General features: G+C 49.9%; 1 protein-coding gene across 1 annotated transcript in view; it reads left to right on the top strand.

Moving 5' to 3' along the window:
- Positions 1–12,137, top strand: part of LOC142302168 (uncharacterized) — a 552,463-nt gene that overhangs the window by 183,774 nt on the left and 356,552 nt on the right. The window contains exons 12-13 of the mRNA XM_075343251.1: positions 8,102–8,212; positions 10,152–10,184. Of these exons, the coding sequence (XP_075199366.1) occupies positions 8,102–8,212; positions 10,152–10,184 (144 nt within the window). The remainder of the gene's footprint in view (positions 1–8,101; positions 8,213–10,151; positions 10,185–12,137) is intronic.

The following is a 12,137-nucleotide window of genomic DNA, read 5'->3' as shown; positions in this document are numbered from 1 at the left end:
CCACGTGTCCAGCTTGGATACCCATTAATTGTAAGGCACAGAGGAATGTCGGAGTACAGTTGTTTGATCTGCAAGGTACTCCTTGAGCATCTGGGCAAACTAAGGATTTCTTGTGGCACTACCCCGCACCTCAGGGGCTGTGGTATGTGAGGGCCTGAGAAAACTGTCCCACATCTTAAAGACTGTTCCCCTACCTCTGGCGTATTGGACTTGTGCCCCTCTCGGCTGTACGCCTTGGTTGTCCACTGATTCCTGACCTATGCCGCTAGCGTTTTGTGAGGGGAATGCTTTGCCTACTTCCGTGACTATGGCCTTCTGGAACTGCTGCATTTTGCCTGACCTCTTCGCCTCGGGAATAAGAGACATAAAGTTCTCCTTGTAGCGTGGGTGTAACAGTGTTACCAACCAGTAATGATTGTCGGCAAAGATGTTCTTAACGCGAGGGTCACGAGACAGGCAGCTTACCATAAAGTCAGCCATGTGTGCCAGACTCTTAACAGCCATCACTTCAGTATCCTGACCAACACGATGACTGAAGATGCTGTCCTCCTCCTCCTCCTCCTCCTCCTCCTCCTCCTCATCTACCCTGTCCTCTGGCCAGCCACGCTGAACCGAGGATATGACTGCATGTCATATCCTCAATTTGGCCAGAGAGTTGCTCCATGTCTTCATCCTCCTCCTCGTCATAGTCCTCCACTGCACGTTGTGATGAGACGAGGCTGGGCTGTGTGTTATCACCCACACCCACTACTGTTTCTTGCTCAAACTCATCGCGCTCCGCCTGCAATGCATCATGGTTGTTTTTTGAGCAGAGACCATTTTAGAAGGCAGAGAAGCGGTATGGTGACGCTAATAATGTCGTCATCGCCGCTCACCATCTTGGTGGAGTCCTCAAAGTTTTGGCGGATGGTACATAGGTCGGACATCCATCTCCACTCCTCAGGTGTTATGTGTGGAGTTTGACCCATTTCCCTACGGCTTAGGTGATGCAGGTACTCAACAACTGCCCTCTTCTGCTCACATATCCTGACCAACATGTGCAGAGTTGAATTCCAACGCGTGGGGACATCACACACCAGTCTGTGAGCCGGAAGATGCAAGGCCGGCTGAAGCAGTAGGTGACTTTCGAAAATGTACAGACAGGCGGCGAACTTTTACCAGCAGATCAGACAGCTCTGGGTATGACTTTAGAAACCGCTGAACCACGAGGTTGAGCACATGGGCCACGCATGGAACATGTGTCAGCTGGCCTCGCCTCAAAGCCGCCACCAGATTCCGGCCATTGTCACACACAACCTTTCCTGGCTTTAGGTTCAGAGGTGTGAGCCAGTGATCTGCCTGCTGTTTCAGAGCTGTACACACCTCTTCTGCATTGTGGGGTTTGTCACCTATGCAGATTAGCTTCAGCACAGCCTGTTGCTGCTTCGCCGAGGCAGTGCTGCAGTGCTTCTGTGTCGCCCTGGACAAGCCAGGGGCCACAGAGCACAACACTTACACACCCCACACTCCCTGCAGGCATATCATAGTCAAAACACAAAATCCTTGTTGCCTTTCCCAGGGGCTGTTGTCCACACCAGGGGGTGGAGCCAGGCGGTTGGTCTCCACTCACCAAGGAGGAGGGAAAACACAGGCAGTGAGAGTTAAGCTAAGGAAGTGGAAGGAGGAAAGTAGTAGAGAGGAGAAAAGTGACAGCAAAGAGCCTGAAGTTGGTCCGGGTGTGTGGCCCGGACAGGACAGCAAGGTTGGCAGGATGTGGTGACCGTCTGCAGTGGAGGCCGATTGGAGTCTGCCGTAAGGACCGTGGACGGGTGGTGACCCGGCCGTACCGGACCGGTATACAAAGAGAAGACAGCACCATTGGCAGGGGCCTTTCGGATCCCGGCAAGGCTTGGTGTCGCCGTGAATTTGCCAAATCCGTTAGTGAAGGGGACCTCAGGGTTTCCAAACAGCCAAGTCACGATAGAAGGCAACCGTCCAACCGTGAAGGGGAGACACCGCCACCGCCAAGGGCAACCGTCTCCCAGGGCCAGCGCCTGTGGGCAAAAGGGTCTCCTCCGGCCCATATCCAGGTCGGGAAGCGGGTTACCGGTGGGAAACCATCACTACCAACACTGAACTTAGGTGCAGGGAGAGACAGTCATCACTAACCTGCAGGGAGGAACAACCGCAGCCGTCCGAGGGACCCGTCCATCCAGCCACTTGTTTTACCGTGAACTGTGTCATCATCATTGGGCTGAGTGAGTACCTCCGTGCCGTGCGGCACAGCGCTGCCCCTGCGACCCTGCACCTCATCAGGCCCCGCTACCCGCCTGTCATCCATCTCTACCCCATCACCGGGCCCCGGGACAACCAACCCCCCTACCCACGGAGGGGAGAAATAACAACAAAGCTGCTCCCTGTCACAGGCTCCCGGGATACCCGTCCAAAGCAGCGGTGGTGTCCACACAATCACCACAACCGTGGGTGGCGTCACGGACAATATCCCCAAAACCCAAACCACCCCTTTTCACTCACGGGCGAGGAGCGCCGCTCGAGCCTCCGGGATCCGGCCATCGCTCGAGCCACCGAGCAGCAGCAGCCGTAGAGCAGCGGCAGCCGGACCCGAGCAGTGGGAGAGCGCAGCGTCCCCTCCTCCGCCCGCGACAATTCCAGCTTGGGACTGGTGTGGAGGGTAAAGTGGATGAGGATGCGCAGGAGGAGGAGGAGGCTGAGGAGCATGACATTCCGGAGCTGTAGAGTGTGGGTGAAACACTGACTGAGGTAGGGCCTGCAAACCTTGGTGTGGGAAGGACGTGTTACGTCCCTCGCTCAGACTGGGTCCCAGCTTCCACAATATTAACCCAGTGTGACGTCAACGAGATGTAGCGGCCTTGCCCACATGCACTTGTCCACGTGCCTGTGGTTAGGTGGACTTTGGGTGAAACAGCGTTGTTCAGGGCACGTGTGATGTTTTGTGACACGTGGTTATGCAATGCGGGGACGGCACAGTGGGAGAAATAGTGGCGGCTGGGGGCCGAGTAACGTGGGACAGCTGCCACCATCAGGTCGCGGAATGCTTCTGTCTCAACCAGCCTAAAAGGCAACATTTCCAGCGCAAGCAGTCGCGAAATGTTAGCATTTAGAAGTGTGGCATGTGGGGCGTTGTCAGTGTATTTGCGCCTGCGTTCAAAGGTTTGCTGAATGGATAACTGAACACTGCGCTGAGACAAGGACGTGCTTGATGATGGTGTTATTTCTGCGTGGGCAACGCAGAGGTGCAGGGCCGGAGGAGGCTTGTTCGCGGGCAGCATGGACAGGGGATTGGCTCGCATGCACAACAAGCGAAGATGTAGCAGTGACATCAGCAAGCACTGCTCCTCGACTCTGTTGTACATCCCACAAAGTCGGGTGCTTGGCTGACATGTGCCTGATGATTCTGGTGGTGGTCAGGCTGCTAGTTTTGGTACCCCTGCTGATGCTGGCACGGCAGGTGTTGCAAATGGCCTTTTTAGAATCATCTGGAGCCAACTTAAAAAACTGCCAGACTCGGGAAGACCTAACATTTGTACAGGCACCTTGTGTCGTGTTGTTCCGGGGAACAGTTGCCTGACGTCTGCCTGGGGCCACCACCCTGCTTCTTACTGCCTGTTGGGATGCTACGCCTCCCTCCCCCTGTGCACTGCTGTCCTCGCTCTGCATATCCTCCTGCCAGGTTGGGTCAGTTACTGGATCAGCCACCACGTCGTCTTCGTCTTCCGCACCCTGCTCCTCCTGACTTCCTGACAATTGTGTCTCATCATCGTCCACCCCTTGTTGAGACACGTTGCCAACTTCGTGAGAAAATGGCTGCTGAAATATTTGGGCATCTGTACATACGATCTCCTCATGACCCACTTCAACAGGAGCTGGCGAGAGGCCAGAATGTGTGAATGGAAACGTGAACGAACAGCTCTTCCGAGTGTCCAAGTGTGGGATCAGTAATGTCCGTGGACGTGTATTCGACCTGGTGGTAGGAAGGAGGATCAGGTTCCAAAATGTGCGGTGCAGTATCACGGCTACTGACACTTGACCGTGTGGAAGACAGAGTGTTTGTGGTGGTGCCAATTTGACTGGAAGCATTATCCGCTATCCAACTAACAACCTGTTGACACTGGTCTTGGTTCAAGAGCGGTGTACTGCTGCGGTCCCCAAGAATTTGGGACAGGACGTGCGAGCGAGTAGATGTGGCCCTTTGTTGTGGCGAAATTAGAGCTTGCACACGACCTCGGTCTCTGCCTGCACCACCATCACGTCCACTTCCTTGTTCGTTGACAACGCCCTTGCGCATTTTGCAATGCTGTGCTGATGTGTATTCACTAGACTTGTGCGTTATATCCAAGTTTTTGCAAAATGCACACAAGTGCAGCGGAAAGCTGCCACCAACAGGCACACACGTGCGGTTTTTAAATGCAAGCACGGAGGCACTAAGAACCTAACAGGTCTCTATCCAGGGACAACGTGGAGCCTCCCAATTTTTGGCTGCCCTGCCTAAGGGCTATACTACAATAGACCCACTTCCTTACAATGGGCACTTCAGGTTTACAGGCCCTCATGCACGTCTCTATCCAGGGACAACGTGGAGCCTCCCAATTTTTGGCTGCCCTGCCAAAGGGCTATACTACAATAGACCCACTTCCTTCCAATGGGCACTTCAGGTTTACAGGCCCTCATGCACGTCTCTATCCAGGGACAACGTGGAGCCTCCCAATTTTTGGCTGCCCTGCCTAAGGGCTATACTACAATAGACCCACTTCCTTCCAATGGGCACTTCAGGTTTACAGGCCCTCATGCACGTCTCTATCCAGGGACAACGTGGAGCCTCCCAATTTTTGGCTGCCCTGCCAAAGGGCTATACTACAATAGACCCACTTCCTTCCAATGGGCACTTCAGGTTTACAGGCCCTCATGCACGTCTCTATCCAGGGACAACGTGGAGCCTCCCAATTTTTGGCTGCCCTGCCAAAGGGCTATACTATAATACACCCACTTCCTTACAATGGGCACTTCAAATTTACAGGCCCTCATGCACATCTCTATCCAGGGACAATGTGGAGCCTCTCAATTTTTGGCTGCCCTGCCAAAGGGCTATACTACAATAGACCCACTTCCTTACAATGGGCACTTCAAGTTTACAGGCCCTCATGCTTGTCTCTATCCAGGGACAATGTGGAGCCTCTCAATTTTTGGCTGCCCTGCCAAAGGGCTATACTATAATACACCCACTTCCTTACAATGGGCACTTCAGGTTTACAGGCCCTCATGCACGTCTCTATGCAGGGGCATTGGTGAACCTCACAATTTTGGACTGCCCTGGCAAAGGAAAATACTACAAAGACTCACTTCCTCAAAATGGGCACATTAGACTCAAGAGGCCTTCATGTACGTCTCTTCTCAGGGACATCAGAGTGCCACACAATGTTTTCACGTAAAATATTTCATGTATTAATCTCAAAAAGTAACATACACCAGCTCTATCTCACTATTGGGTATGTGCCCTTAACATTTCTGCCATGAAAAATCATTTTGGTGTCATTTTGGAAGGTTTTCTGGTGAGTCCGTAAAAATGGCGTGAAACGCGGACAAAATTGTTCACAGCTGTGACTTTTGAGTGATAAATGCTTCAAGGGGTCTTCCCCATGCTGTTGCCATGTCATTTGAGCACTCTTCTGAGACTTTTGTGACATTTTTAGGGTTTCTCCATGCTGCCGGGGGGTCATTTCACAAAAATACTCGGGTCTCCCATAGGATAACATTGGGCTCGTTGCTCGGCCCGAGTACACGAGTATCTTGGGATGCTCGGCCCGAGCTTCGAGCACCCGAGCTTTTTAGTACTCGCTCATCACTAGTGTTCAGCTGTCCTTCTCCTCGGTGTTTCATCCTCAGACCAACGGTCAGACTGAAAGGGCTAACCAGACCCTGGAGACCTATTTACGGTGTTTTGTTTCTGCGGATCAGGATGACTGGGTTTCGTTTTTACCTTTGGCTGAATTTGCCCTTAACATAGAGCTAGCTCTACCACATTGGTGTCCCCCTTTTTCTGCAATTTTGGAAATCACCCCAGGTTCCTCTCAGGGCAGTTTGAGGCATCTGACTGTCCAGGGGTGGATTCGGTGGTAAACAGAATGCAGCAGATTTTGGGGCAGGTAGTGGATAAATTGTTTCAGTCCCAAGAAACTGCCCAAAAGCTTGCCAACCGGCGTCAGACTGTTGGACCCGGTTTAAAGTGGGTGACATGGTGTGGTTGTCCTCTAAAAATATTCCTATCAAAGTTCCATCTCCTAAATTTAAGCCCAGATTTATTGGACCTTATAGGATTTCGGAGGTTATCAACCCTGTATCTTTCTGTTTGACTCTGCCTGTGTCATTTAAGATTCACAATGTCTTTCATAAGTCCTTGTTGAAGAAACATGTGGAGCCAAAAGTTCCTGCAGCAGTGGCTCCTGACCCTGTTTTGGTACAAGGGGATCTGAAGTATGAGGTTGAAAAAATTCTGGATTCCCGTCGCAGTAGGCTTCAGCTTCAGTACCTTGTGAAATGGAAGGGATATGGGCAGGAGGATAACTCTTGGGTAGTGGCTTCTGACATTCATGCGGACAGGTTGATTCGCGCCTTCCATCATGCTCATCCCGAGCGACTCGGTGGTGTTGGTGAGGGTTCTGTGACCCCTGCTCAAGGGAAGGTTCTGTTGTGAATGTCAGTTATGCTTTGGCTGCTGTGAGGCTCCCTCTTGTGGCCAGGACTGGTTTGGACATAGACCAGGTGTGTTGAGCAATGAGCGTTTCCATTGCTAACTCTCTGCTTATTGAAATCCTGGTCTGATAGCAGGCTATGCCGGACTTCAGTTGTTCTTTGTTCACCAGCCTGCTTCATTCTGCTCTACACCCCATCTACCCCAGATAAGTGCTTTGCTCTTTATTTGTTGTTTGGTTCTTTTACTCTTATCTGAGTTTGTCATTTGCTGTGGTTATTTTCAGTTTATTTGCATGCAGGGATCTTCCCTCTCAGTTGCTTAGCTGGGAAACTCCCTGCAGTTATGTTTGGAGTATTGCTACTATAAGTCCATGTGTTTGTGGCTTTTTGAATTTGTAATGATTTTTGTTTTCTGTTCATTGGTATGACAAGAGCGCCTGGTATAGGACGGAGTTCAGATCGTGCGATCTGAGGGCCTTTTTGTACTATCAGGAATTTGGAGTTTTGCAGGGTTTTTCTCTGGCCACCATCAGCCCCTTTCCGGTCCTTTCCTATTTTAGTCAGTGGGGGCCTCACCTTTTGCTAATCCTAACATCTATCTGTGTATTGTGTTTTCCTATATCACCGCAGTCTTTGAATGTGGGGGGCTTGCTATTCTTTATCTATTTTCTGAGGCAGAGTGTTATTCATCTTTCCTTCCTTTAGGATATCTAGTTCTCCGGCTGTGTTCGCGGTGCATAGGATGTTAGTTCCCCCCTCAGCTACTTCTAGTGTTGATGGTTAGTAAGGGGATGGCGGCCAGATTAGTTGCCAATGCTCTTGTCACCTTTTGCCAATGATTTATGGTGGTCTTCCATGGTTCCAGATCATAACAGGTACATCTAATAAACTGGACATGGTGCAGGCTGGGCTAGGGGCTGTAGGCACTATGCACTGGCACATCTCATATACTGGACATGGTGCAGGCTGGGCTAGGGACTGTAGACACTATGCACTGGCACATCTTATATACTGGACATGGTGCAGGCTGGGCTAGGAGCTGTAGGCACTATGCACTGGCACATCTCATATACTGGACATGGTGCAGGCTGAGCTAGGGGCTGTAGGCACTATGCACTGGCACATCTCATATACTGGACATGGTGCAGGCTGGGCTAGTGGCTTTAGGCACTATACACTGGCCCATCTCATATACTGGACATGGTGCAGGCTGGCCTAGGGAGTAGATGCATTTTAATCTGCTTAAGCTATTAATCTGCCTGTATAATGTTGCAGGGATTTCTTATCCCCCTTCCTGTTCTACTTTCAGAGTATAAGAAATGGGGTCATATAACTGCTGTATTGTTATCACCATGCACAAATGTAAACTGTCTTTTCTGATTTGATCTCCAAGGACTTAACGCATCATCCCCCTGGAGTGAAGAGACATACGAAGATAACCCATTCCTCATACCATCGAGCGGAACATCGGCCCTTCAGAAGACCAGAAGTAAGAGCACTGATGGTAAGGTGGAGAACCTCTGCAATGTGGAGTAGACGATTATTATTTGACCATGACTCTAACTTGTATAAAGTAACCCTTGGTTTTCCTACACTTTCTGTGATTGTCTTCTATAATTGTATCCCCCGACATCCGCTAATATCCGGTGCAGCCTGGTGCGGTGTCAGAAGAGCGTACATTTTTAACCCCATCATGTATAGACCAGGGGTGGGATTCAAATTTTTAACAACAGGTTCTCTGTAAACCCCGCCCATTTGAAAACCACACCCATTCAGTAACCACACCCATTTTGTTAGCCACACCCATTTTCTCGCACTTTACTCAACCAAAAAATACAAGTAATTTACGGTATAATCTCTTTCCCCTTCTTCCCCTCCTCTACCGTCACGCTCCTGTCCAGCACCAGTTGTTCCAGTCACTGTCAGTCATATTGTATTAAATGGTTTTTCTACAGTTTTTAAAAATTATTACTAAAGGAGCCCTGCTAAAATTGGAACGAACGTTCTTCCCCATCAGATCTCATCCCATGTGGCTTTTTTCCCCTACAGATCTCATCCCATTATGGCCCCTGGCCCCTTTCCCCTACAGATCTCACCCCATTATGGCCCCTTTCCCCTGCAGATCCCATGCCATTATGGCCTCTTTCCCCTGCAGATCCCATCCCATTCTAGCCCCTTTCCCCAGCAGATCCCATGCCATTATGGCTTCTTTCCCCTGCAGATCTCATCCCATTTTGGCCTCTTTCCCCTGCAGATCTCATCCCATTATGGCCCCTTTCCCCCAGCAGATCGCATCCCATTTTGGCCCCTTTCCCCCAGCAGATCGCATCCCATTAAGGCACCTTTCCCACTGCAGATCCATCCCATTATGGCCCCTTTCCCCCAGCAGATCCTATCCCATTATGGCCCCTTTCCCCCTGCAGATCCCATCCTATTATGGCCCCTTTCTCCATGCAAATACTATCCTTTTATGGCCTCCTCTCCCCATATAGCCACATATAGCTCCCCTTGTATGGGGCACCTCTCCCCATATAGCCAAATATAGCTCCCCTCTTATGCGGCCCCTCTTTCCATATAGCGCTCCCCTCTTATGCGGCCCCTCTCCCCATATGGTGCTCCCCTCTTATGTGGCCCCTCTCCCCATACAGCGCTCTCCTCTTATGTGGACCCTCTCCCCATATAGCGCTCCCTTCTTATGTGACCCCTCTCCCCATATAGCGCTCTCCTCTTTTGTGGCCCCTCTCCCCATATAGCGCTCTCCTCTTATGTGGCCCTCTCCCCATATAGCAATCCCCTCTTATGTGGCCCCTCTCCCCATATAGCGCTCCCCTCTTATGTGGCCCCTCTCCCCATATAGCGCTCCCCTCTTATGTGGTTCCTCTCCCCAGATAGCGCTCTCCTCTTATGTGGCCCCTCTCCCCATATAGCGCTCCCCTCTTATGCGGCCCCTCTCCCTGCATCTTTGGCTGACTGAGCGCTTACCTGCAGCGGCGGCCTCTCCTGTGTCTCCCATCCTCCTCCGCGGCTATCTGCACGGTGATGCTGACAGACGGCAGGATGATCTCCCTCCTCCCACTGCCGTGACCTCTGCAGCATCATCGCGTTGCTGCACGCCGGGTCAGGGAGCAGACAGGCTCCACTGAACCAGGAAGTGTGGCGCGGAGAGGCGGGAATTCATTTGTGCTAGTGTCTTAAAGAGACACTAACACAAGTGAATACAGGGAACCTGATCGCCAAAGCTGTTTCTTGTCGGTTCTGGGAACCGGCTGCTATTTTAACAACCAGTTCTCCAGAACCGGACAGAACCGGCTGAATCCCACCCCTGGTATAGACTAATCGTCCGTCCAGAAAATCCATAAATCCATCTGCTGTACGATGGTATCATGCCATCTAGATTGTAGATCGTGATCTCTGTATGATCTGAACATTTCTTCTTTCTACAGATGAATCTTCCGGATTCCTATCTCGATTCTTCGGTAAGTGACCCGTGTACAATCTACACCTTTCTCTTCTGTCTATAGATAGATGAGACCCAATAATCTGTTTCAGTGATCTAATGGTGACATGTAGAATGAGCCGTGTTGGATCCCAGTATGTCTTCTTTCTACAAATGAGCCTCGCTCTGCATTATATATATTGTCAGAGCAATACAGTCAGCATTACTGAGACCCATGATCTCTGAACAAATATCACCCTTCTATGTGTTGGACATCTTGCTTGATGCCACAAGTTCCTATGCAGAGCACAGCATTCTAGACTACATAGGCAGCGGCTGAGATTACAAACCTTTCAATAGGATGAAGTGAGCTTTGTTATCTCACTTGCTGCCTATGCAGAGCACAGCAGCAGATGACAAACACTTCTTGACTGCTATGTTGTGCATAGGCAGCGACTGAAAAGACAAGGGCTCCCACCTCCACTGAGACCTATCAGGGAGATATTCCCAAACAAACAATAAGGTAAAATAATCCTAAAGCTGGTACCTGCCTTTTCTAATGGTTTGGCCTCGGATTGGGGTTGGGCTGCAGTCACACAACCATTGATCTCCATGTGTTGCCCATTATTAAACAGGCACCGTACTGACTCAGAGGTTTTAATTGGTTATGACTAAGAGAATTCTCTTGAAATGCAAAATTGGACCAACTAAACCTGGTATCTCATATATTTGTATGTCTCCGTTTTTGAAGATTTTATAAAAAAAAAAAGTTGGAATAAAGGAGGAGCCAGACTTGCAATATTTTTTCTGTCAAAAAATATAATTGATCAATATACACAACCATATTAAACATGAATCCATGTTTTGATCTGTAAAGGCTGCTTTACACCAGAAGCTCTATCGTGCGATAGTTCGTCGGGGTCACGGTTTTTGTGACGCACATTCAGCATCGCTTGCGATGCCGGCCTGTGTGACACCTCCTAGCGACGCAGTATCGCTCACAAATCGTGAGTCGTGTACTGCTCGCTAGGTTCCATAATATCGTTTAATTTAGTTGTTCATCGTTCCCGGGGTAGCACACGCCGCTCCGTGTGACACCCTGGGAACGATGAACATCGCTTACCTGCGACCCGCGGCTCTCGCCGGCTATGTGGAAGGAAGGAGGTGGGCGGGATGTTTACATCCCGATCATCTCCTCCCCTCCGCTTCTATTGGCCGGCGGCCGTGTGACGTCGCTGTGACGCCGAACGTCCCTCCCACTCCAGGAAGTGGACGTTCGCCGCCCACAGCGAGGTCGGACAGGAGGTAAGTATGTGTGACGGGGGTTACCGACTTTGTGCGCCACGGGCAGCGATTTGCCCGTGACGCAAAAAGGACGGGGGCGGGTACGATCGATCGTGAAATTGCACAAACGGTCGTACCGTGTAAAGCAGCCTTAAGACTCAGACCACATCCTAATCTAATCTGCGATGTGGATTACAGTCAGCAGTTAACCCCGCCACCATCCGGCAATTTTCCGTTTTTCATTTTTGTTTTTTCCTCCCCTTCTTCCAAGAGCCATAACTTTTTTAGTTTTCCGCCAATGTAGCCATATGAGGGCATGCTTTTCGTGGTACATGTTGTACTTTTGATTGATACTATTCATTCTGACACATATTTAATTTAAAAACAGAAAAAAAAATTGCAAGTGTAGTGAAGTTGCCAAAAAAAAGGGTGTAATTTTATTTATTTACCATGTTCAGTATTTGGAAAAGTAACCCGGCATTATGATTCCCCAGGTTAGTATAAGCTCATTGATACCAAAATATTCAGAATTTGTAAAAAGAAAAATAAAAAATAAATAACTAAATTATGCTTTTGTCGCCATTTTCTGAGCCCCATAGCGTTCTCATTTTTCTGGATCTGGAGCTCAGTTACAGCCTACACTCCTTGACAGAAGTTCTGTCGCTTATCCATATTATGTAAATAAAAGCTTATAACCTGACTTTAAATT

This window comes from Anomaloglossus baeobatrachus, chromosome 4 (assembly GCF_048569485.1).
Source record: "Anomaloglossus baeobatrachus isolate aAnoBae1 chromosome 4, aAnoBae1.hap1, whole genome shotgun sequence".
NCBI classification, from domain to species: domain Eukaryota; kingdom Metazoa; phylum Chordata; class Amphibia; order Anura; family Aromobatidae; genus Anomaloglossus; species Anomaloglossus baeobatrachus.
The sequence above is the reverse complement of the archived record's forward strand: the minus strand, read 5'-3'. Positions and strand labels throughout refer to the sequence as shown.